The sequence below is a fragment of the Antedon bifida genome, chromosome 2, assembly GCF_963402885.1.
Source record: "Antedon bifida chromosome 2, ecAntBifi1.1, whole genome shotgun sequence".
Classification (NCBI taxonomy): domain Eukaryota; kingdom Metazoa; phylum Echinodermata; class Crinoidea; order Comatulida; family Antedonidae; genus Antedon; species Antedon bifida.
Genome location: NC_136227.1, coordinates 24129484 through 24154305, shown reverse-complemented (window position 1 = coordinate 24154305; position 24822 = coordinate 24129484). Strand labels below are relative to the sequence as shown.

The window sequence follows — 24822 nt, the reverse complement described above, 5'->3', positions numbered from 1 at the left end:
GTCGTCAACATTCAAGGTGAATCATCCAAGCCAGTCACAGTTTTATCAGGAGTGCCCCAGGGCACCGTCCTCGGACCGCTGTTGTTCCTGATATATATCAATGACCTTCCAGATGGTATCAAGTCTAAAGTTTGCTTGTTCGCCGACGACTGTGTCATCTATAACCCTATTACATCCCTGTCCGACTGCGAAACAATCCAGAATGACTTGAATCATCTCGAGACGTAGGAAAAGAAGTGGCTTATGTCTTTTAAGCCTGATAAATGTAGTATATTACGTTTTAGCACACGGAAAAATGTCTTGGAATACTCCTACCGGTTATCTGGGCACACTCTACAGGCTCTTCATCAACATAAACATCTAGGAGTTACCTTATCTACTGACATGAAGTGGAACCCTCATGTAGACAGGGCAGTTAACAAAGCCAATGCTATGCTGGGCTTTGTCCGTCGAAATCTGGACAATGCCCCACGGAATGTCAAGATCCAAGCATACAAAAGCCTTGTCCGTCCTTATGTTGAATATTGTAGCTCAGTGTGGGACCCTCACACAAATTGCAACATCAAAAAAGTCGAAGCTGTCCAAAGACGTGCAGCCAGATTTATCACAAACAATTACAGTAGAGAATCTTCTGTTTCTGCTATGCTAAACGAAATCAACCTTCAACCACTTCAGCGCAGACGACAAGTAAATAGACTTATGATGCTGCACAAAATTGTCCATCAAAAGATTGACCTGAAGCTTGAAGATCATATAGAATACAGTAAACGACCAAACTCAGCAAGATGTACAAGGAACCACAATCCACTTACAATTAAAGTTCCTGTGGCTAAGACCAACCGATTCCAGAGCTCTTTCTTCCCTAACACAGTTAGAGACTGGAATGCTCTCCCATTCTCTACAACTTCGACCACTATCACTAAAACCTTCTCCAAACTAATTCATGACTAGCTTTCCCCTCCTCAACCTCTACTCACACATTGAGTGATACTCCAGTTGGAGTTTATCAATTATTTAATCAAGATCAAGATAGATTATCGGGTAGCCTAGTAGAGTGGCGCCTGCGGCCTAGCTGTGTATTTTTCAGTAACATACCGCTACTTTTTAAAATAATGTTTGTTTACAAGTTAATTTTGTTAATGTTTGTAATCGATGTTAGTGATGATTACATAGGCCTAAGGTTGAAATTAAACTAGGCACAGTTTGTTATGGGTTTAGTTAGTTGCTAGATTTATATTGAAATTATATTGTTAAAGATGATGATACATGTGTGCGAGTTGATAGTCGCCGGTGGTCGTTCCGCTTGAGCGAGTTTGGGTATATAGACGATGCGTTCCATTTACGTACACGGAAATAGTCTGTGATGTTATGGTGTTGTGTTAACAAACACGGTGAACGGTATATTAAGTTAATTATGGATGTTATTTTGTTCTTATGTGACAGGGATACAGTATATCTGATATTCTATCTCGAGATTAAGATGTCTATGAGTTCTGTGAGGGCAGATGTCCACTAGTCTGTAAGTTGGCTGTCTGCTGAGGAATATTGTTACTTTATTGTATGATTTATCAGACTTAAAATTATAATGCCTTGGATTATTTATGCACTGAAATGTATGACGTCATATTGATAATATGCATTGAGTTTGATATGATTGATGTTAATGAAGTATAATAGTTGTTTTTTCTCTTGTTATGATTTGCAGTTTCACTCGTTGGTATGGTAATTGGAATAATAAATTGCTGTAGACGTATAGTTCGTTTGTTGTCCATTTGTTTGCCTGCCACGAGTTTACCTAACTGGATAGAGGGCGCCGTTTGTACCCTTGAGACCAGTACAGCACTCATCAGAAAACAGGCTTCCGCCGCAACAAAACGGGCAAATAAAAGACTAAGAGTACATCCCCGCATGAATAAGAAAACGGAAAAGTGGTGAACATAACGGCAGATACTTTGTCTAATAAAAAAACCGTGAACAAGTCTCTTTTCCAAAAAGAAAACCCCCTTAACAAATATTATATAATTTTAACGCAGGAAAACAGAATTGAACAACTACTGGAAAACTATGGACTTTCCGTACGCCTTAATCAGACGGGAGATGGTAATTGCCAGTTTAGTGCCGTATCTGATCAATTGATAAAAATGGGAATCTATCGATCCCATATTACTCTAAGACAGGAAGTTGTTCATTACCTAGAAAACAACTCACACCTTGCGAACGAGAGGGAATGGTTGGTATTTATTACAGAAATGCCAGAAGATTATCTTAACCGCATTTCAATAAATGGAACAAATAACCCTACAGGCAATTGCCGATATTTTTCACATTCAGATATTGGTCATAGGTTCTTTAAGTGGAGGAACAACGTTGATTTCACCGGATGATTTTTCACGTTCAATTTGCCATATATTGTGCTAGGACATCTACCAGAAGTAGAATACCTTTTGCACATTTAACGTCAAAACTGATCGTTTTTACATTTAACGGCGTGATGTTTGCACATTAGTGGGTTATGAATTTTGACAGATTAGCACATTTGAAGGCATATGCCTAATGTTTGCACAAATGTGGTTGTTTGCACATTTGAAGGCATAATGTTTGCACAAATGTGGTTGTTTGCACAAATGTGACTTTTTGCACATTTCACGGCTCAACAGACCTCCAACTCTATTTTTCTAAATTTTCTTAACTCCATCCCAACCACTGTTTTCTGGTTCTGTAGACTTGTAATTTCGTTTCATAGTATCAATTTTATGTATAATTGCAACTTCCGTGGACCTAGCAGCTCTATTTTTCACAATTTTCTTACAGATCAGCCGAAGGCGCGCATTTACAATTTTTGCAACCCCCAGACAGCAACCAGCCTACGCCTCTGCGATAAACAATATACCTCTTGGCCTGTGGGTACATTTTACGTTCGCACATATTTGCTGCAACACAATGCTACAATTTACCCGATATAGGCATATTTTGAACTTTAAAGGTCACTTCATTTGAAAAAATTGAAACAAAAATGGATTGAAACAGTCATCGCGCATCGTTATATTTTGCTCGCATAGCCACCTCGTCGGGGAATGAAGCCCCCGCGTCGGAAAGATCCTGGCGCCACCGCTGGTCGTACAACCGCGCCGTTTGTAGGCGAACCACCATCACCGTTTTAGGGTGATAGGCCTCTGGCTTAGGCTAGGTCGTACAGTAAGAATAACAAATATGTCATCAAAAATGCCCAAGATGGATTGGGATGCAAGAGACCTGGCAGAGCGTCTCCGTGCGTTTAAAGCACGCATGAATTTATATTTTGAAGACCACAATTTAACACGGATAAAAAAAATGCAACGAAGATTAAACTTGCTTTTGGTGATGAAGGTATGTGGAGCCGTGAAATGTGCAAAAAGTCACATTTGTGCAAACAACCACATTTGTGCAAACATTTTACCTTCAAATGTGCAAACAACCACATTTGTGCAAACATTTTACCTTCAAATCTGCAAATCTGTAAAAATTCATTACCCGCAAATGTGCAAACATCTCGCCGTTAAATGTAAAAACAGTCAGTTTTGACGTTAAATGTGCAAAAGGTATTCTACAAATGTGCAAATCATTTTTTCAGTCAAATTCCTATTACATTTTATATTTTTGGTTCGTAGGTCTTTCAGAGTAGAAATAACAATAGGAAAAAGAGTCTAATAAATCTAAAATGTTCAATATCATAATAACTAATTATACTGTTGTATTTTATTATGATCAAAGGCTTTAACCCGTCTCAGCCAAATTCAAGTCGACCCCAAGTCAACTCGCCCCCAAGTCAACTCGCCCTGAAGTCAACTCGGCCTCACGTCAACTATGCCACGTTAAAGTATGAAACGTAAAAAGTGCAAATAAATGGGACAAAATAAGTCTAATGAACAGAAGAAAAATAATAAAAACGAAGTACGCATGTTATAGGGATGAGTATTAGAATGAATGTGAATGTTAGTTGACCGATACGTTTTTGGCCGAGTTGACGTGAGGCCGAGTTGACGTGAGGCCGAGTTGACTTGAGGCCGAGTTGACTTCAGGGTGAGTTGACTTGGGGCCAACTTGAATTTAGACGAGGCGGTTTAGAGCCTTTGATCATAATAAAATACAACAGTATAATTAGTTTTTATAATATTGAACTTTTTAAATTTATTATACTCTTTTTCCTATTGTTATTTCTACTCTGAAAGACCTACGAACCAAAAATATAAAATGGAATAGGAGTTTGATTGAAGAAATGCTTTGCACATTTGTAGAATACCTTTTGCACATTTAACGTCAAAACTGATCGTTTTTACATTTAACGGCGTGATGTTTGCACATTTGCGGGTAATGAATTTTTACAGATTTGCACATTTGAAGGTAAAATGTTTGCACAAATGTGGTTGTTTGCACATTTGAAGGTAAAATGTTTGCACAAATGTGGTTGTTTGCACAAATGTGACTTTTTGCACATTTCACGGCTCCACAAGGTATGAAAAGAATGTTATCATCTGCAAACCAAAATGTACCCAAAGAAATATGGACCTTGTTCGAGCAGCAACTAGACGCGTCTGTCAAGATAAACTTTATAGTTCATAGGTTAGAGTTTTCAACCTATAGGCAAACGACAGATGAGCCCATCAGTGAATATGTTCCGCGTCTACGTGAAAAAGCATTTTAAAAAGGATGAACTAAATGAGCGATTGATCGAAATGGTAGTGTTGTCCACACCATTTGAAGATGTTCGTAAGGAACTGCTTACAAAACCGGAGAAATATTCTGTTTCGCAAGTTATTGAGCGTGGTCGTGAATATGTCAGTGCATCTAATTGTACTAAATAATAAATAATAATAATAAAGAGGATGCAGGATCAACAACAACCATCGACAGTAATTGCTCATGCAGTGAAAAAAGACGTATGAACGAAAATGTCGAAACTGCGACCGAAGTCATGAACCACGAAAATGTCCGGCGTGGGGAGACACTTGTAGAAATTGTGGAAAAATGAATCATTGGAAAGTATGCTGTAAATCGCAATCCACATTTAAATCGCAACAATCCACAGATAAATTTCATAATCGTTCTCGACACAACAACTTTCAAAATCAAAAACGAAAGTTTTGCATGAAGTTTTTACAAACGTGCACGTACATCATGATGACATACTTTCACAGGGACTGATACACTTAAAAGTCGACAGTGAAGCCAGTGGAAATACATTACCACTGAGAATATTTAAGAAAATGTTTCAAGAACAATCAAAAACGAAAGATGCATGCTGTAGATCAACATGAACATCATGATGTAGGCAGTTTAACATTATACGATAGTGTTTTTCTCGACGCTCAAATACAAAAAAAAAAAAAAGTTTTTACAAACGTGCACGTACATCATGATGACATACTTTCACAGGGACTGATACACTTAAAAGTCGACAGTGAAGCCAGTGGAAATACATTACCACTGAGAATATTTAAGAAAATGTTTCAAGAACAATCAGTTGACATTAGGCAAGATTATACTGATCTGTATTCATACAGTAGACATAAAATTAGGTATCTTGGTTCGATAAATCTGGGACTACAACGAACAGATAGCGAAGGTTTGGCGGTATTGAAACAAATGTATTGTTTCTTATTTTCATGAATATGCATTTGTTCAAAATTTGCGAGACCAGAACAACCACGACATCGGATAACTCAAACTTAATTATATGACTGCATAGCGGCTTGGTGCTGTATGCCATAAGGTCTGGATGATTGGTATCGGTAACGTTGATTGTTGAGCCCTGTCGTTGATATTTTTGAATGATGCAATGTGTTGATGACGATGTTGTGATGAACAGTAGAATTTTACCCGGAAATTCAAAGTTGGCGACATCCTTAAATATCACACAACTATTGGCTCTCGTTTTGCTCCTTTCATTGTCTCTGCACGTATAGATGATATTGCCTTTCTGGTATCGGTAGCACTTCCCTTTAGAGCTTGTATGCCGTGATTTTCTATTTCATTTCTGGTCAGGGGAAATACTTTCCTGACTACTTTCGCTTTGTCTTGCTCGTTTTCTCTACAATTAAATTAACAATGTATTTAATAAAGCTACATTGTAATGAATGTTCCATGCGTAGTAAAGGAATCGAACTTACCGCATGTATGTCACTGTTAGTTTATTGAACAGTTGCTCCAATTTCTGTGGCGAGTGCACCCTTATTCTTTGAATTAACGCAGGCAAGGCCTTTGTCATTCCGACAGCAAATGTGATCTTTAAAAACATAAAAACATGCTGATTGAATTCATGATAAAACGAACGCTTATGAGAAAGTTATCAATAATAAGTAATATAAGACGTACCTGCTCATTGACGAAACTCGAGCCATGAACCATGTTCTTAACAAAAGAATTCATGGACTCGAAACCAAAACATGAAAATGCGAAAAGTGGGCCGAAGAGCCTACACGCACTGACCAAGTGTCTGAGTTGGTGGATGTTAATCGTCTGTTTTCTGTGACCTTAACAAAAGTACAGCGTAATTATTTTATTTTTATTAGCCTACGTTTGAATCCTGACTCCAGGATAATAAAGATACATCTCTATTAAAGTATATCTTTGATTGATCTTTGCTCTAAATAAACATATTTTAAAAGTAAGCTTACCATAAATTGTCGGAAAAATCCTACAAAAATCAGTTAATAAATGGTCAGCATACTCCAGGTCTGCTCGAGTAATTTCTTCTTTTGCAAGGAGACTAATTGCTGAAACTAATAGGCAGTAGTGTACATATGCTTCTTGGTTTAAAATACCACTCAGGACAGGCACCGAAAAATGAATGGGCCATTCACGGCATTCCGAAGCTTTAATTAACAAGGACAAACAAATATTATATTACTGAAATTACTGAAAAAATGACAATGCTGTGGGTATCAGTGGCTGGATCTCAATGGAGATACAAAAAAAGCGAAAAGCTAAAAAAATCGTTAAGCCTATTTTCCACTAGGCGAATTTTTTCGCGCGAATCGAAAGCGTCATGCTATGCGCATGCGTATTCGAGTTTCTGTCTGTCATACTCCCTTCTTCGACGAATTCTAGTTCCTTTGATTTTTCGCTTCAGCGAAATTTACTAGTTCGAATTGTTTCTACTTTTTGCGAAGCGAAAACTTCTCAACCAATCACAGAGCTGCTCGAGAAATGAGTTGTCAAATCGTCCGGCGGCCCGGATTTCTCAAATTGTTCATACGACCTCGCGCTTTTTTTTTTATTACAGTATACTATCCGATCCGATTCAAGTGATAGGCCTATTTTTTGAGTCATATTAATATGGAGTGTAGCGAAATTCAATTGAAGATGGTGCTGTGAAAGATCTAGAAGAGACAGAATTAGGCCTAGGAGGCCAAATACTAATAGGCCAAGGCTATTACGAGTGTGATGAGCAGCAGACTAGGCCTAGACCTACCGGCACTGGAGTAACAGAAGCAGGCGTCGTAGTCGTCGCGACAGGACCCCAGCCACAGGAGGCATGCAGTCCACCACCAGCAGAGGAGGAAAGCTTAGGCCTAAGCCTAGGTCTGTTTAACAAAGAACTCTTCATAGAAGAAGTCAGAAAACACAAATGTATGTGGGATGTTAACTCTGAAAAGTATAAAAACCGTGCAATTAAAGTTAACGCCTGGAAAACAATAGGAGAAATTTTCAATAGAGAAGGTAAAAACAAACTCTAAAGTAAGCCTAGGCCTAGGCCTACTAGCTAGGCTATAGGACTAGGTTAGACTAGGCCTACTACTTGCTAGGCTAGCTAGGCCTCTATATCTTAATATTAAATTAGTAGGCCTAGCCTCTAGGAGGAGGTCTAATCTACTAGCTAGGCCTAGGTTACACTACCTAGCAAGCCTACTGGCAGGCAGGCCTATTCGAACAGTCCATTTTCAATTTTGGATAAATTACTCGCGTGTAGGCCTAGGCTAGGCCTACAAAAATTAAAGTTAAAGTATTAATTTGGTATAATTTGTTATATTTTTTTAGTTGAATTCCTTCAGCGACAACTCAAAAATTTGAAAGACACACTAAAGAAGTGCCTAAACAAGAGAAATTCAATGATACGGTCTGGGGCAGCCGCTACGTCTTTACCGCAATGCAAGTATTTTGAACAGATGAGATTTCTGCATGAAAAAACAGCCAACAAGCCAACTGTCAGCAACTGTCAAGCTACAAGTAGTGGTATTACTACTACAAGGCATGCTTCTAATGAAGAGAATATTGATCCCTGTGTGTCGACGATTATACCACAAGTACCGATAAAACGGAAAAAGCAACATGACGAACTTGATACAATGATAATAAACCAACTGGAAACGACATCGGAAGCCATTAATTCTTTGATATCGGGTTCGAATCAACAGGAAGATGAAGTCGCTCTATATTTCAGGAGCCTTATTCCAATTGTTTCAGCATTTGACCGCCGAAGACAACGACTCGCTATGGTTAAAATAAGCCAATTGCTTTTTGATATAGAATTCGAGGAGTAAAACAGACATATTTAACATAAGAACTGTTAATGTTACCATTTACTAATAACATTTAATGCGTCTTTGCAAATAATTATATACTGTATATATATATAAGAAAACTGTTATTTACATTTCAATTGAATCGGATCGGATAGTATACTGTAATTAAAACAAATAATTATTTTTTTTAGTGTTATTTATATAGTACAAATAAGTACTATGCTGTAATACGTCTACAAAACCGTTAATTATATTTCAATTAAATGAGATTGGATAGTATACTGTAATTAAAACAAATAATTATTTTTTTAGTGTTATTTATAGAGTGCAAATAAGTATTATACTGTATACGTCTACAAAAACCGTTATTTACATTTTAATTAGGCTAAATCGGATCGGATAGTATACTGTAATTAAAACAAATAATTATTTGTTTAGTGTTATTTATAGGCCCCTTAGTGCAAATAAGTATTATACTGTATACGTCTACAAAAACCGTTATTTACATTTTAATTAAATCGGATTGATGTAACAGTATTGATTTCCTTCATATTAAATATTTTCATTTACTTATTTTTAAATTTCGTTATACTGTAAACCGACTGTATTTCTTTAAGTTCGGTTAACTAATCCCCATTGCCATTGTACAGCGCCTTCATTGTAAAAATAATCTTTATAACCATTTCTGACGGCAGCAGCATCCTTGGAATAGTTGTTCGAACCTATCCGACGTATCGATTGTAGACCACCGTGCAAATTAATATCGGTATCTTGCCTCCATTCACCTGGCGTTACCCCTGTTGGCCCATCATTGTCAACAAATTGTAATGGGCAATATTTAATACCATTTGATGCATTTTGTTTCATTAGGAAATTGTGAAGAACGACAATAGACTGCGTTATGAGCACAACCTTCCGTACTTTGGCAATAATTGGCCTCCTCAGAATGCGAAATCTGCTTGCAGCTATACCAAAGGTGTTTTCGATGACTCTTCGTGCTCTCGACAGCCTATAGTTAAACACTCGTTGATCAGTTTCTAAATGTGAAGAAGGATAGGGTTTCATCATATGCTTCTTTAATCCAAAAGCATCGTCTCCAACAAACACATAGGGCAATGTTTTGTCTGAATTTGGGAGCATCTCTCGAGCTGGAATGTTGAGCAAGTTATTCTCTATAGCATGTCCCAAATAACTACATCCATATACACTACCATCACTCTGACGTCCACTGTCTCCAATGTCTACTAATGTAAATTTATAGTTCGCATCACAAACCGCCATAAGTACAATACTAAAGGTTTTCTTGTAATTAAAATATGATGAGCCTGAATTATTAGGTGCTTGCATCACTACATGCTTCCCGTCTATAGACCCAACACAGTTGGGAAAATTCCATGACTCGAAAAATTCATTAGAAATACCTTTCCACTCTTCCTCTGTTGATGGATGTTTGATGAAGCCTTTCTCTTTTAGGACTGTCCATATAGCACCACACGTCTCATCAATTATTCTTCCAACTACCGATGGGCTCATACGGTAGCTTGCAGCAATTGTGACTTGTGCATCGCCTGTTACTAAGTATCTTAAGCAAACACTTAATCTCTCACTGGGACCGATGGATTTCCTTAATTTAGTATCTTGTTTCGTTATAAATGGTGCAATCAAACTCAAAAGTTCCTCAAACGTTGTTGGTGACATTCGAAAGCATCTAAAAAAGTACTCTGCATACAGCTTCAATTCTTTAACTAACAGGTGGTATTCTCCTTTTTGTTCTCTTTCACTGTAAATCGGTCTAACCCAAAACCTCTTTCTGTATTTTATTCTTCGTTGTTTCTGTCTTCGAATTAATAAAAGCCTTAACAACTTAATTTTGATTAAAAGAAGGTTTCTTAAATTAACAGCCGGCATCGTGTAATGTTAATCACCATAGGCCTACAGTCAAAATCGCAAAGTCATTCGCTCTCGCGTGGAAAATAAGTAAAAGGTAGCGCGAATTTTTTCGCCGCGAAAATATATTATTCGCGCGAACAAATTCGCCTAGTGGAAAATAGGCTTAAAGTAAAAAAAAAAATAAAAATATATATATTGAATCCTTTGACCTACTATGGAAAGCCAAACCCGCCAAAAATACATAATACATACCATCCACCAATAATTAATTCGTACAAAATTCAAACCATCCAATATTATCTCATGCAGTTCAATGAAAACTTAAACCATTCACCTTGTATCTACACCATCCAATACAATGTGTGACCATCTACCACTAGCCCAAACGACAATACGCCGAAGCAACAGGCAGCAATAATTGAATTAATCTAACGTTAATACAAGTATATATTAGCCAACTCATTTATCAACATTTCATGTAGTTCATGAACATTTCAAACAAAGCATCTTAATTTTAGTTCATCGAATTATAATTCTAATTCATTGCCTGTTTTATACACCGTTCGTCTGTTCAACAGTTGAAACAACTGTTTTGCACACGATACGCCCGTTCGTGAGTTCAAACCATGATATTTGAAGCATCGACTTTCCAAACAGCGATTTTTCGCACCGAACGTATTTTCTTGAGTTAAAGTGGTTGCATTTCAATCACTTACTTTTGATTGGCCAGTATTACACACCGTTCGCTTGTTCGTGATTTCAAACCATGATATTTGAAGCATCGACTTTCCAAACAGCGATTTTTCGCACCGAACTTATTTTCTTGAGTTAAAGTGGTTGCATTTCAATCACTTACTTTTGATTGGCCAGTATTACACACCGTTCGCTTGTTCGTGATTTCAAACCATGATATTTGAAGCATCGACTTTCCAAATGGCGATTTTTCGCACCGAACGTATTTACTTGAGTTAAAGTGGTTGCATTTCAATCACCTACTTTCGATTGGCCAGTATTACACACCGTTCGCTTGTTCGTGATTTCATGTGGTAACATTTCATTCGACAACTTTTCAAACGTTAGTTTTTGACTCTGCTTACGTAGGCCTATATGTCAGTTGATATACTATTTTTTAATTTTCATACTTTCCATCCTAGTCAGTTTTGTACATCATTCGCATTTACGCATGTAAAGTGTAGATATTCCACTCGACAAGTTTTAAACGGTAGTTGTTCGCACATTTATTGTTTTATTGTTAAATTGTAACTGTTGGCGCCGATTTAATATTGAGGGGCGGGGGGTGAATGTCAACTTTACGACTGTATGACACTTACTTAGGCCTAGGCCTACGTTACACACACAGGGAGATGTAAACTAATTTATAAATTTATTTTACATCTCCCTGGTTACACACATTATCACAAACTTACATAATGAAAAAAAAACCAGAATGAAATAATATAATTTAGCTTGTGGGCCTGTTACAATTTTACGCCCCACAACTAGGCCCGGGGTAACACCCACCTCACCCGCCGGTGGGGGAGAGACAGGGGTGGGGGAGGGGGGGGGGGAGAGCTGGTATCGTGCTTCTCTCTCCCCCTGTGCGGCGGCTGCTAGATGAGGCCGGCCTAGAGCCATTTTCTGCTCTGTGTTCTCTATGATGCATAAATTAACTGTTGTTGAGACGCTTCCATTTGTTTACGGGGTAGGCCTATTTATTTGAAATAATGACATTCATTATGTTTTATAGACTTTAGTGGAGACGTAATTAATAAATATCCGAATAAACATATTTTACGAATATTTATCATGGATTAAATAAAAACATGTGTATTGTTATTAAATCATAATTATTTTGTTATTCATCATGCATTAAATAACCCAACGCTGTTATGGGGGCTATTCAACTGCGTAGTTCGTCATTTTTCACACATTGATGCTGATTGAATTGATTCAGCTCAGGAAGACCAAAAAAGGTACGTACCGTACGTATACTGATGATAGGTAGATAAATAAATATAATAATGTTTAATAGTGTTTTCCTGTTTTATTATTATTATTATTATTATTTTAAATTCTGTGTTTTATCGATTTTGTAGGTGAAATTGATGATGGTTTAAGTTATTGTTATACTTTTCTGTATAGTATAGGCCTAGGACTATGGACTTAATTTACACTACAAATATTACTACTAGTAGCTTTAGTAGCCTAGGCCCTAATAATTATTAATATTGGAATTATTATCATTATTTTATAAAAAGCTACAATTAGTGCCATGAGTGGTGACCAGGATTGGAACCTGGATTTTGTAGCTGAAATTACTAATTATAGGAATTATCCAGCTATAATATAATATTATTACACATCATAGGGCCTAGGCCTAGCCTAGGCCTACATTTGTAACCCGAGTTTCTAGCAAGAAACTAAAATTTCCAAGAAGTATTAAATAATCAAATCAAGGAAAACGCCTTATAAATTAAAAATGTAGATTTATTCCTTTGACATCAACTTGTCGGAATTTACATAAAACCAATATTATTTGTTCTCAAGATAAAACATTAAAGTGTCCACAAAACTAAAAGTTTATATTAAAATTGAGTCTTCAGTTGAAACAATTCCGACTTGAAAGGTTCCACAGTAGAGTAAATGTTATCAACGAAATGTTCCGACCAATGGTGTAATAATTTCAATAATGATTCGTAAATTTCAAAAGTAGTGTTTTCTCATCTAAGAAAAGAGAAAATATATACATATACTATATAACTATAAAACAATTTAAATCAAATATCATTTGGTACATAATTACAATACCACAATGTTTGCAAAATAACCTAGGCTATGATAGACAATTAAACAAAATAAAATATAATCCGTCAATACCATCAGGTTCGATTAACACTGATTGGTATATGATTATTCACACTACTCATTAAAACAATAGTTACATTATATAGTTAGAGGTACTTCGTTTGGTAAGTATGCTAATACTTGATACCAATATAACTACATTGCAACGCAATGGATAATAGCAATAGCTATTCAACAAACGTGTGTCTATCAACATATTAACCTGACTATTATAAACTCAGGATGGTTAATGCATCCATTCAATAAACTAAATTATAAACTAAAAGGTAATTAAATGTATAAAAATAAATGTCGCATATAAAGCGGAAATCAAAAAATAAGTGTATAATACAATAGTATCAATTCTACAATCACACTCCAATTGTCTCTAGGTCAATCAATACCAAGAGTGTACTGCCATCTAGTAAATGACCCACATTTACCAGAATCGTCCTGATACACTCATAAAATTAAAAGTATTAGCAAAAGCAAGTTAATCACTTCAAGACCCTTTAACTTAAAACGGGAGAGAACAATGTGTGATTGCAGAACCTTACTTTACAGTAACATAAATTACCAAGCGCAATTGCAAATGGTATCACAAAAGTTATAAAATATAATCAAAGTTAAGTATCACATAACTAATCTAAAGCATTGAGCCAATGCAAACATAATGCATAAACCTAATCTTCATAAGCTTAAATCTCAAATTAAGTTATATTAACACATTTGTTAAACATAAAATAATATAATTGATAGTTCTTACCTAAGAAAAGAGCCAAAATATGAAAAAGTGACTTCCTTTAAAGTTGTTAAAAATGTATAGATGTTTCTTGTGAGCAGGCACAAGTGGAAGTGATGTATAATCATCAGAAATGAGGTATAATCACCTTAGTTGCCTAGCAACTTGGCAAAACACATTCCTTACTTCCCAAACAGTGGTCACTTTGACCCACTTGGGGTAACCTTTGTTGCAATTAAGCTGCATTCTTTTCTACTGACCTATAAACTATATTTATATACATTGTAAAAACAGATACATTCAAATGAATAAAATCAAACAGAAAGATATAAGAAAGATATAAATGGTAAAATATATTCATAAAAATCATAGGGTTACACTTATATTAAATTATATATAAACCTCCGATTGTGCGTAGACCGATATTTTAATCAATGGTTGTATTTATTAATAATAAATAGTACAGAAGCCTACCACTGAACAATTATTTTTTATTTTGCCAAATAGCTCTAAACCATATAGGCCTAGGCTCTAGGAATAATATTGATTTTCTAGTATATAAACTTAAAATGTGATAAATTAACGTGAAATTGTGAAAAAGTGTAAATACAAGTTGTATGGACTCATTCGTTTCAGGTATCATCCAGTATGTCAGATGATTTACGTAGTGTTTTGCAGGTGCTGCAGGGGTTAGCAAATTCTATCACAAACACTCCTTCGCCTGCTACCATTTCCAATAGTAGTAGTGAGCTTAGTACTACTAGTAGCACTACTACAACCACTAGTCATGCTGCTAGTACTAGTAGGCCTAGTAGTAGCAGAAGTAGTAGTAGATCTACGTTGAGTTCCAGTGCTAGCACCAGCAGTACGCCTAGCATAGACCAAAGTATTGCGAGTGAACACAGACGACTGTTCAATCGAAATTATGTAAGTTGCATCATGTTACTAAACCCCCTTCTTCTTGGCACCCGAATCGTTTACTATTGTACCGATAGATAGCTTATTAAGTGGCTCCAAGCCTGTACCAATCCAGTTTAAATAATTTTCAATACAATGGTGCCACATTTTAACATGTTGTCCATCACATTTTTATTAATTTTGTTGGAGACTTACCTGGCCGTTCAGTAAAACATCATATATTTTTTGTATTACAAGTAAAATTAACATTTTGAACGAGTTTTTATCACTGTGTACATATAATATTATTTCAGAGACAAACCCCATATAACAGGGGTCATAGCAACAACAGTACCAGTAGTAAAGCATCTGGAAAAGGTACGATGGTAATTGTTTTATCGCATCAATTTTAATTGTATTTTCACAATGAGAGTTTAGAAGCTGTCGTGTGTAATGTATTTAGGTCGGTACAGTTATTACGTCATGTTATAGTTGAGTTCGGATAATACTGCCAATCAGGTTTATTGGTGTATATTTTTTTATATAAAGTTGAAATGTTAACAGTTTTATTAAACATATAATAAAAAGAATAACGATGTTATGTAATTCCTAACATATCTGTATATTTGATAACCTCCAACAATTAGCCCATGTAACAAAATTTGCTATTTAACCAAAAATAATCAAAAACATGCCTAATAATAATACAAGGAGGTCTTATCTTCTTAATTGACCGAAATGATTATTAATATTAATAAAAGATGGTTTTTATAAGATGTTTTATCCTTTGTTAGGAAGAACATTGACAAGATTTTTAGTATGCCTCATGGAACACAAAATGGAAACTGTTCCTACTGTAGCCCAACGTCGAAAACTGAAAGATAACGACTATGGCGAGAAGAAAATTGTGTTTCCAGCGGAAGGCAATCAAGACGATTTTTGCAACCTGGTATTTAAGTAAGATAATTTTTCTAATGTTTTCACATCGAAATGTTTTCTGTGGTGATTTTGCCAAAATACTGTTTGTTAAAGAGAAAATAATCAACTATGATGATGATGCTTATGACATTTTGCAAATGAGAACAAAATTCTACATATTTATTTTTAATTTGTTTTTGTAGAACATTTCCGTTGCTTGCAAATTGCGGAGGGTTTGAGATAACAACAGGTGATCGCAAAAAACTGATTGTTGTCCATTACGGGCCATGTAAAGTTCAAGACCTTAGAACATTTGGTTCTGGAAAATTATACATTCGCCCATTGCAGCGGGATATACCGGAGGCAGAAATACCATTAGTGGAAGCCCGAGAAAAATGTTTAAATTGTAGGGCCGACATTTCCATGAAGAACATGAAAGTGCACATCAAATATTGCATGGTAATTACCTGTGAAAGAGAAGAAAGTAGTATTGGTAATCAGTTTCAGTTTTCAGAAACGAGAATTGAAAATCAATTTTCCCGATACGGACTTGCCGGTAATTACCGGTTTTCAGATATTATCAATATTCTCCTTTTTTTATTTGATTTGTATAATACATTTTTAACATTAACAACAATATGCTTAATTTGAATATTTCTATCATAATTTAGGCTAACAACTTTTTTTTCACTCGACCACGCAATATTACTGTACATTATCTTCTCTTATTGAACCCCAGAACGAAGATTCAAGTTCAGACAGTGACCTGGAACCGGGACTACATGAAGTACCGGCCACCGAAACAATACCGGCCACCGAACCAATACCGGCCTCCGAGAACTTAGAACAGAACAGAACAGAACAGAACTTAGACTTAGAAATTGTTGAAAACATTGTACGTAGGCACTACTCATTCAATGTCTGTGAAGCTAGTTCCTAGTTCATTATTTAAATATAATTATATAAACAACTTTTAGAACTAAAAAACTAAACATAGTGCGATTTCAGTGAAAAAGATAAGCTACCTAGCTATGTTATAATAGAAGTTATGTATTATTGCAAGAGTATGTACTATAGCTTTCGGTTTTGATGAGTATCATCATTTACAAAAATAATTGTTATTTTTAGTTTGTTAACGAACCAGAACGTAACGAACGAGAACCTGCTCTTACTACTATTGAAACAATTGTCAAAGATACCGTGAATTACTGCAATACCCACAACATTAATGGGAATCCTGTAGAAGTGCTACGTTATTACCAAAAAGCTATTGTTTCAGGAAGACCACTAGAGATAGAAGATGAAGCAGAGGTAATCGAAGGGGAAACAAATTTTATTATGATTAATAGAGAAGATGTGCTTGCAACTGCTTTTTCGGAAATTAGGGATATGGCCGACTACCGCAAAACACTGGAAGTGCAATTCTATGATGAGGTATATTAAATAAATTTTTATTGTAATAAATAAAATCAACCTTTTGAAATACAATGATAATAAAAAAAAACAATTGAATTTGTAAAAACTAATCGAATATATTCAAAGCATTTTAGTTAAAATGAGATGTTAACCGTGTTGCTATACAGTAATTTCATATCTTACACACAGAGAGCAGCCGATTATGGCGGCCCGAGGAAAGAATTTTTTGTGTTGGCTTTAAGAGCAATAAAAGATGGTTATTTTGATAACGGTATGAAAGAACACGTTCCCGAGGAATATTACTACATCGGCATAATAATGGGTAGGTTTTCAATGTCTACTTACAATAAAATCACGCGATTCACGGTGCTATTTGAGGTTCCTTGACGTGTGACGTGGCGTGTAAATGCAACAATTGTTTTCACCAAATTGGTTCCTAATAGCCTTATACCGTATGTTTTATTTTGTTTCTTTTTACTAGTACGGTACTGTTATAATGATTTAATGTATTTAAAAATGGTTATCTTTTAACAGCTATGAGTATCGTCCAGAATGGCAAATTGCCACAATTCATGCACAGTGACCTTATCGACGAACTCGTCAACAGCAGTGCTCCTTCTGAGTGCATAACCAATTTAAGAAAGGGACTCGCAAAGTTGGGGATATATCAGGTATGTCGTACAGTACTGCTACAATATACATATACAGAGCGCAAAACCAGTTACTGCCAGTTTAAGCTTCTGATCCATATCTTTAAATAAGTAACTAAAACACAATGATATGCATACGTCAGATCCAATCACTATAATGCTTCATCTCTGCTCGAAACAATAATGTAATGCGTTCAATGATCAACTGAAAATTGTAAATTCAATTCACTTGTCTACCATTTTATCTAATTATTTTCTATAGCTTTGTTGTCACATACCAACATTTGTTCATCTTTTTCGACCCAGCCCTGCAGCACTATTACAGTATCTGTAAAAAAGATGAAAGAATTGTTGAAGCCATCTTTTAAAGGCAGCGATGGCTCAAACACTAAGATATTTGAAAGTTCTGTATATGCCCAATTTCTGGACTACGTCAGAGAGGTTGCTAGTAAGTTATAAGTTATAGAAAAACACAGACTGTCTGTTCGTATATTTTCCTTTTTCTGCCCTACTGTAGCATAATGCAATCCATTATTTGTTTAAACCCTTATTTTAACCGGTGGCCATGCCCTAAAGTTCTCAAGCTTATTTTGGCTTCCACACACTTACCCTTTTTTATTTATGTGTATTTCTGAAGTCACTTTTCGTTTAGTACAATTTAACTTTAAGTTTATTATGTGTGGAAAACAATAAACAAACAATAAAGGAATATTGCATTGAGCACACTTGTAGTGGATGTGTCCGCTATACAAGTGAAGTATTTGTTGTTGCCGTCGCAAACCATATAATAACAGTGTCTAAAATGGCAAAAAAGAGCAATAACCGTAACATACCAAAATAAATTCGCTTTACTCCGACATTTTTCAAATTTTCTTAAACCTCATTACTTTTAATTCATATCAGAACATGCAGTGTTAAAACTATTCAAAGCATTTAAGCCAAGTCACTTACTGATGCGATGGCTAAAAGGGTTTTGTTATGACTTGATTTGTTTTGACTTTTACCTCTCTTTTTCATAGGTGGTAGAAGAGGTCACCTGACGCTTGGTCATCTGTTGCAGTTTGTGACCGGAACGGATGAAGAACCAGTGTTGGGTTTTGTTCTCCATCCACAAATAGTATTTACAGAAACAGCAGGTTCTTTTCTCCCGTCTGCCAACACGTGTATTAACAGTATGCAACTTCCACGGCCAGGTTTAACATGCAGTCTGCCGCCAAAAGACACACTGTTCAATATGTATGATTTGGCATTTTCTCAACAGTTTTTTGGTAATGTGTAGACCTAAGTGGGTCAGAACAAAGCAAGTGACATACTTTAAATAAAGTTTTCTACTGTAGATATGGGTTGGTTCAATCACAGAGCAAAATCCATAATGCTTCAATTTAGGACATGGAGAGTGGATAGAGGAGGTGACCGTTGAGAAAGAGTGGTGGTAATTTGTATTTACATAACGGAAAGATATATGACAGAAGAAGATGAGCGATGGTTGAAAGGGTTGTTATGAGCTAATACGTTTTCATATTATTTCCGTTTTAAACATTAGGCATACCAGTTCTTAAACCCCCTGTACAGGGTAGATCTAAATAAATGAAATATAATATTTGATTCTAAACATTTTAGTGTCGGCAGTTCTTGAAACATTAAGTACAACATTATTTTCAACAAACATATTTAGTTTACACATCAGTAGAAAAAATGTTAAAGCAAATCATATGTTGACTACGGTATTGATTTTAGGACATATAATAACCTTTTCAATTTAATGGCAATAAACGTTTTTCTTTAACAATTAAAGAAACTTGTTGTTAATTAACAATTAAGGCAGTCATTAAATACACCAATCAGTAAAATTGTGCAACATGCTCTCTCTCTCTATCCCCAATCTACACAGCTATTTTTAGGCCTATATAATTAACTAATAAAAACATTAACATTCATTTGAGAATAAGTTGTTTTTCAAAACAATCGATATTCACACAGCCTGATTTCCAATACTAAAGTGTAAATGCCAACCAAATTATTAATATATGCATTATGATAATTTTCTATTTTAAACATTCACAATAGTCATTATTACTCATCAAAATTCAGAAACAATATCTAAGCCTCGTAAATAAGGAGTTGCATCCCAAATATCAACTGCATTATTTAGCGCATTGTCTATTTCATCCTTAAATAAAGAGAGTTGTTCATCATTCATTGGACAGGCAGTGTCAGGGACAACTATACCATCATTTTCTTCTGGAAGGGGTGAGTTTGGATCTATACCATACTGCTGAACACTTTCCTACAATAAGCCAAAATAATGAAAGAAGATTAGGTAGATCATACAAGACACGGTAAAATTAAAATGTGTACGGTAACAGCTAACTATACAAGTAGTTTCTCACGTATAATGTGTGTGTCGGGGAGACTATTTTTAAAACAGTTTTTGTTACAGGTTTATAATAACGTAGTTGTTACGACAAACAAATTATACGAACATCCGTTCGCCTTACATTCTAAATCCAAGAATACCGTATAAAATGAAGGTTTTATTTATTACTTTAATTTATACAACTCCACGTTACCTCTGGTATGGCTTCAAAGTACTCAGACGCTATGATGCTTGCATCGGATGCAATATTTTGTATACCCATTATGAACAATTGATTTGGGGTTTTGTTGTGCTCGGTCCGCAGTTTGTGGTTGTTCCACATCAGTTGGAAATCCATCAACATACTATTAATAATGGGTACATAAATGAAATGTAAAATAAAAATATGCGCCTCGTTATCTGGGTCCAAACAACCCATGGTTTCCAAACTGCTAAAGAATGTGCGCCAGGAACATATAACAGCCTCAAATACATCTCTCCACAATCTTTCAATCCTGCTGTTATGAACACTTTTTCCAGTAATAAAACTACCTCTGCCTGGTCCTCTAGAAGGGTGGTTCAACATTAAGCGAGCCACATCAACATTTTCGATCCCCTTGTCCGCTCTCCCCATTTTCTGACAGCTTCCTGGAAACAAGTTAGAACCGTGCATGCCCTGTTATTTGTACTGAGTTTTAGGTACACTATCGCTCTACTATAACCATCAATACCTCCATGAATCACACACCTCCATCTGTAGAATCAAACATACGACAATTATAAAGGAAACTGAAAATACTTTTATGTTATTGTATCATAAAATGTAAATTTCTTACATTTACATTATCATTTTTCATATCTGCGTCGGGTTGCCTACGAATCTGTTTTGATCATAACATATCGTAAACGTGTAGACCTACTTTATTAGTTTATGATTCCCGTCTATGTGCCACAGAGCCAATGGAGATGGCACTGAATAAACTCGTCTGCGTATGCAACGCAGAGACCGCAAATGACGCCCAACGGGATCAACCCTTTTGACAGAATCTCGCAATGCTTCTCTTCGTACTCGTATGCCGTCTTTCATCAAATGAGCCTCAATTGACTTAAGTCCTAGTGTTAAGATGAAATGATGAATAAAGAAAAACAAATAAGCAAACTATGCAAATAGCTACCGCTACAAACAGTGGTACTACTCTCTATCATTTAGAAAGAATCCCATCCCATCAATAAATGATGCGATCATCGTATCTAACCCAACCTTTCAAAAAATAATCCTTATTTTGTATGCTTATCATGTCGAAGGAGTACTTCTTCTATTCTAAAGTCCGTCGCGTAACAAAACAAGCCATTCTGTATATTTTAAATACCTACCTGATCTTGGAAAATTCATGGTTATCATGCCAATACGCGCGTCTAGAAACTCGGAAGAAATATCTGTGTAGTTTCTTGTTGTCATGTTGTATTCTTGTAGCCTCCTTTCTATCGTTCTTTTACTTACAGAAAACATTTTACTCATGTCCTGAACAGTAAAGTTGTTGTCTACGAAGTAAATGAAAATAACTGACTATGGAGAGAAGACTGAACGGAAAGTAAAATATTAGGTTTACAAAAACACCAAATTTTGTTCATTATTAATACTAAATTGTTATATGGGAATTGGATAATATATTGGCTAGAAAATTCTAAGAAATAATTCAAAGTACTGTACTGTAAGGTAATATTTTCGAGAGAAAAAAGACTCTACATGCTTATTATTGCAAGAGCCTCATAATAATTTTTAAAAAAATAATACAGTAGGCCTACCTATCATGCAACCTACCTACCTTTTGTCATGCAATATATTAATATTTAAATTACAAAATTTGTTTCACATAAAAGTAAAGGTCGTTAGGCCTACTTTAAATTTGTATTAAACACACTATGTTCGTGCTACTATCTTACAAAGATGATAAACAACCATGATCAGCCGAGCGTAAAAAACAAAAAATAATTGTTTTTAAGGCTCGGCTGGTTACGACTGTTTGCCACTCTCTTCAAGAAGAAGATGGCTTCCGTAACACGAATTTAATTTAATGAATGAATTACTTACTTCGATGGTAGCCACTTTACCAAAGACAAGAAATAATTAAAGTAGATAATGATACATAGGCCTATAGGCCCAAAACCTAGGAGGCCTAAAAATAATACGCACCCACAAAGAACTGCAGCTGACTACGCCCGATCACAAATCTTGCCCGTCCTGGTCTGCCAGTGTGAATCATGGCAGAGTCCGTAGTGGGATGTTCGTCTCCTACCTGGCCTGGGCCAATGACTTCTTCTATCGCTCTTTTACTCGCTACAAGATTATCGATTACCTCTAACCGGATATTTTCATGCCCGATTATCGTTTCGATAATAACCTCCAGTCGCATTGGGAGTGGCATTAATAGATTTCTATCAATGTTACCATTCACATACTGTTCAAGTGTTTGACAGATTTCTTGCAAAGCAATAGCAATAGGAACATACGCCATGTTAAAGACTTTTGGGAATATGAGAGGGGACTATACATTTTATTCTAGCTGGAATATTTTTAATGAGTACAATTTCAGGGCATAACATGTCCATTGTTCCTAAAATGTTCTCATCTTACGGTTGTGGTTGTGGTTGATTTAATATTACACACTACGAAAAAAAAAACCCTTTTTTGAGAGAGTGTAATTTCCGGACATGTAGAGGTACCATATTTAAAAATGTGTACTGTTCACATTCAGTACCGAACACCTCCCCCCCCCCCACCCCAATATAAAATCGGCGCCAACAGTTACAATTAAACAATAAAACAAAAACTACCGTTTTAAAACTTGTCGAGTGGAATAAATACACTTTACATGCGTAAATGCGAATGATGTACAAAACTGATGTATGGAAAGTATGAAAATTAAAAAATAGTATATCAACTGATATATACGTAAGCGGAGCCAAAAGCTAACGTTTGAAAAGTTGTCGAATGAAATGTTATCACATTAAATCACGAACAAGCGAACGGTGTGTAATACTGGCCAATCGAAAGTAGGTGATTGAAATGCAACCACTTTAACTCAAGAAAATACGTTCGGTGCGAAAAATCGCCGTTTGGAAAGTCGATGCTTCAAATATCATGGTTTGAAATCACGAACAAGCGAACGGTGTGTAATACTGGCCAATCAAAAGTAAGTGATTGAAATGCAACCACTTTAACTCAAGAAAATACGTTCGGTGCGAAAAATCGCTGTTTGGAAAGTCGATGCTTCAAATATCATGGTTTGAACTCACGAACGTATCGTGTGCAAAACAGTTGTTTCAACTGTTGAACAGACGAACGGTGTATAAAACAGGCAATGTATTAGAATTAGAATTCGATGAACTATAATTAAGATGCTTTGTTTGAAATGTTCATGAACTACATGAAATGTTGATAAATGAGTTGACTAATATATACTTGTATTAACGTTAGATTAATTCAATTATTGCTGCCTGGGCTCAACATTCTTTAGATGGTTTGTGTTATGGGTAGTTTGTTCGGCGTATTGTCGTTTGGGCTAGTGATAGATGGTCACACATTATATTGGATGGTGTAGATACTAGGTGAATGGTTTTCATTGAACTGCATGAGATAATATTGGATGGTTTGAATTTTGTACGAATTAATTATTGGTGGACGGTATGTATTATGTATTTTTGGCGGGTTTGGCTTTCCATAACCTACCTTTCCAATGCTGGCCTTCATTTATACCACGCTGGCGACGAACAACAAATTCTAATTTTAATTCTAAGTTCTAATATTTAGCAACCGAGAGTTGAGAAGTTCAATCTATAACATCAATAATGTTAATATAATAACGTAATCATAGTGTGCGCATAAACGTCATATTTACGTTGACGTACGACTATTAATGATACTTATTGGTATATATACGGGCCTTACCCTTTGACCAATAAAATATTCTTTTCCTCTAGAATCTTTACCGACCCAAACATTTAGTTGCTTTGTTATTCCCAGCAACACGCAGTACATCCAGTCTATGGGAAATATGGTTGCCATGTCAACGTACGGTAGGGCCATGAGTGCCGATGCACCTTTGATGCCTCTTACCTATCTGGAGTTCAAGCAAAATTAAATATTCGATATCGGTAAACTACTAATAGTGTTATATACACTTATGTCTATTACGGCTCTATCGTTTACTAATGCATTTAAAATAAAAAAATAATCGCACCTGCCGCGGGCTATTTTTCTCTGAGCATCCCTGTAACGCCAAATGAAGTGACATTGCCAAATGAGGTGCGCGTGGTCTGTATCGCACAAGGCTAGGTCACTTAATTTGGCAGCACGTTTCTGGCGAGCTAATCGTGTTATTAAATATTGATATTATTTATTTCCAAATAAACACAAAATGAAAATTATTAACCTGAGTATTTCTAACCTAATAATCTTTATTCATTGTATGAAATTAAACCATTATAACTGAAACATACGACGAAAATTTACGATTTTAGTGTAAAAAACGAAAGGTACTGCCATCGAAAAATATAGAAAACTCGACATGCATGATGGGAAGCTACCGACCCCTTTCTAAGCAGCTG

General features: G+C 35.7%; 5 protein-coding genes and 2 long non-coding RNA genes across 8 annotated transcripts; 4 read left to right on the top strand and 3 right to left on the bottom strand.

Moving 5' to 3' along the window:
* Positions 1 to 243: 243 nt before the first annotated feature.
* LOC144835529 (uncharacterized) lies at positions 244 to 951 on the top strand. Its single transcript, XM_078690610.1, has one exon. It carries the CDS (start codon positions 244 to 246, stop codon positions 949 to 951), a length of 708 nt encoding a protein of 235 aa, XP_078546736.1.
* A 5431-nt stretch (positions 952 to 6382) lies between these two features.
* Positions 6383 to 8669, top strand: LOC144834527 (uncharacterized). Its single transcript, XM_078689363.1, has 3 exons — positions 6383 to 6437; positions 7342 to 7698; positions 8017 to 8669. The coding sequence occupies exons 1-3, from the start codon at positions 6383 to 6385 to the stop codon at positions 8517 to 8519; spliced, it is 915 nt and encodes a 304-aa protein (XP_078545489.1). The 3' UTR covers positions 8520 to 8669.
* Positions 8670 to 10555: 1886 nt separating this feature from the next.
* Positions 10556 to 24287, bottom strand: LOC144858800 (uncharacterized). Its single transcript, XR_013616664.1, has 3 exons — positions 24164 to 24287; positions 23941 to 24049; positions 10556 to 10600 (listed from the first exon to the last, which is right to left on the bottom strand). It is a non-coding gene; the product is annotated as an uncharacterized LOC144858800 (long non-coding RNA).
* Positions 12858 to 14351, bottom strand: LOC144858799 (uncharacterized). The gene is made up of 2 exons (XR_013616663.1): positions 14002 to 14351; positions 12858 to 13115 (listed from the first exon to the last, which is right to left on the bottom strand). It is a non-coding gene; the product is annotated as an uncharacterized LOC144858799 (long non-coding RNA).
* LOC144834524 (uncharacterized) lies at positions 14388 to 18192 on the top strand. Its single transcript, XM_078689360.1, has 9 exons — positions 14388 to 14904; positions 15189 to 15252; positions 15669 to 15831; positions 15996 to 16251; positions 16532 to 16687; positions 16921 to 17226; positions 17398 to 17530; positions 17743 to 17879; positions 18121 to 18192. Exons 1-9 carry the CDS (start codon positions 14626 to 14628, stop codon positions 18190 to 18192), a joined length of 1566 nt encoding a protein of 521 aa, XP_078545486.1. The 5' UTR covers positions 14388 to 14625.
* Positions 18194 to 19641, top strand: LOC144858796 (uncharacterized). Its single transcript, XM_078714916.1, has 2 exons — positions 18194 to 18306; positions 18878 to 19641. The coding sequence occupies exons 1-2, from the start codon at positions 18198 to 18200 to the stop codon at positions 19135 to 19137; spliced, it is 369 nt and encodes a 122-aa protein (XP_078571042.1). The 5' UTR covers positions 18194 to 18197; the 3' UTR covers positions 19138 to 19641.
* LOC144858783 (uncharacterized) lies at positions 19002 to 22953 on the bottom strand. 2 transcript variants are annotated; one of them, XM_078714897.1, is made up of 6 exons: positions 22409 to 22863; positions 21589 to 21756; positions 21135 to 21327; positions 20429 to 20968; positions 19936 to 20145; positions 19002 to 19139 (listed from the first exon to the last, which is right to left on the bottom strand). In XM_078714897.1, exons 1-4 carry the CDS (start codon positions 22728 to 22730, stop codon positions 20800 to 20802), a joined length of 852 nt encoding a protein of 283 aa, XP_078571023.1. In that variant the 5' UTR covers positions 22731 to 22863; the 3' UTR covers positions 19002 to 19139; positions 19936 to 20145; positions 20429 to 20799. The 2 variants fall into 2 exon arrangements, with proteins under 2 accessions (XP_078571023.1, XP_078571022.1); XM_078714896.1 differs by lacking the exon at positions 19002 to 19139 and having other exon boundaries at positions 19547 to 20145; positions 22409 to 22953.
* Positions 24288 to 24822: the final 535 nt, after the last annotated feature.

What these genes read in the sequence shown, in the direction of transcription:
- LOC144835529 (XM_078690610.1), top strand. Translation starts at nt 244, where the DNA reads ATGTCTTTTAAGCCTGATAAATGTAGTATATTACGTTTTAGCACACGG.
- LOC144834527 (XM_078689363.1), top strand. Translation starts at nt 6,383, where the DNA reads ATGTTCTTAACAAAAGAATTCATGGACTCGAAACCAAAACATGAAAAT. An exon ending in AAAACATGAAAATGCGAAAA is followed by an intron (nt 6,438 to 7,341) that starts GTGGGCCGAAGA and finishes ATTCAATTGAAG; the next exon opens with ATGGTGCTGTGAAAGATCTA. An exon ending in AGAAATTTTCAATAGAGAAG is followed by an intron (nt 7,699 to 8,016) that starts GTAAAAACAAAC and finishes ATATTTTTTTAG; the next exon opens with TTGAATTCCTTCAGCGACAA.
- LOC144834524 (XM_078689360.1), top strand. Translation starts at nt 14,626, where the DNA reads ATGTCAGATGATTTACGTAGTGTTTTGCAGGTGCTGCAGGGGTTAGCA. An exon ending in AAGTGCAATTCTATGATGAG is followed by an intron (nt 17,227 to 17,397) that starts GTATATTAAATA and finishes TCTTACACACAG; the next exon opens with AGAGCAGCCGATTATGGCGG. An exon ending in CAAAGTTGGGGATATATCAG is followed by an intron (nt 17,880 to 18,120) that starts GTATGTCGTACA and finishes TATTTTCTATAG; the next exon opens with CTTTGTTGTCACATACCAAC.
- LOC144858796 (XM_078714916.1), top strand. Translation starts at nt 18,198, where the DNA reads ATGAAAGAATTGTTGAAGCCATCTTTTAAAGGCAGCGATGGCTCAAAC. An exon ending in CTACGTCAGAGAGGTTGCTA is followed by an intron (nt 18,307 to 18,877) that starts GTAAGTTATAAG and finishes TCTTTTTCATAG; the next exon opens with GTGGTAGAAGAGGTCACCTG.
- LOC144858783 (XM_078714896.1), bottom strand. Translation starts at nt 22,730, where the DNA reads ATGGCGTATGTTCCTATTGCTATTGCTTTGCAAGAAATCTGTCAAACA. An exon ending in TCAGCTGCAGTTCTTTGTGG is followed by an intron (nt 21,757 to 22,408) that starts GTGCGTATTATT and finishes TTTACTTCGTAG; the next exon opens with ACAACAACTTTACTGTTCAG. An exon ending in GGGAATCATAAACTAATAAA is followed by an intron (nt 20,969 to 21,134) that starts GTAGGTCTACAC and finishes TTGATTCTACAG; the next exon opens with ATGGAGGTGTGTGATTCATG.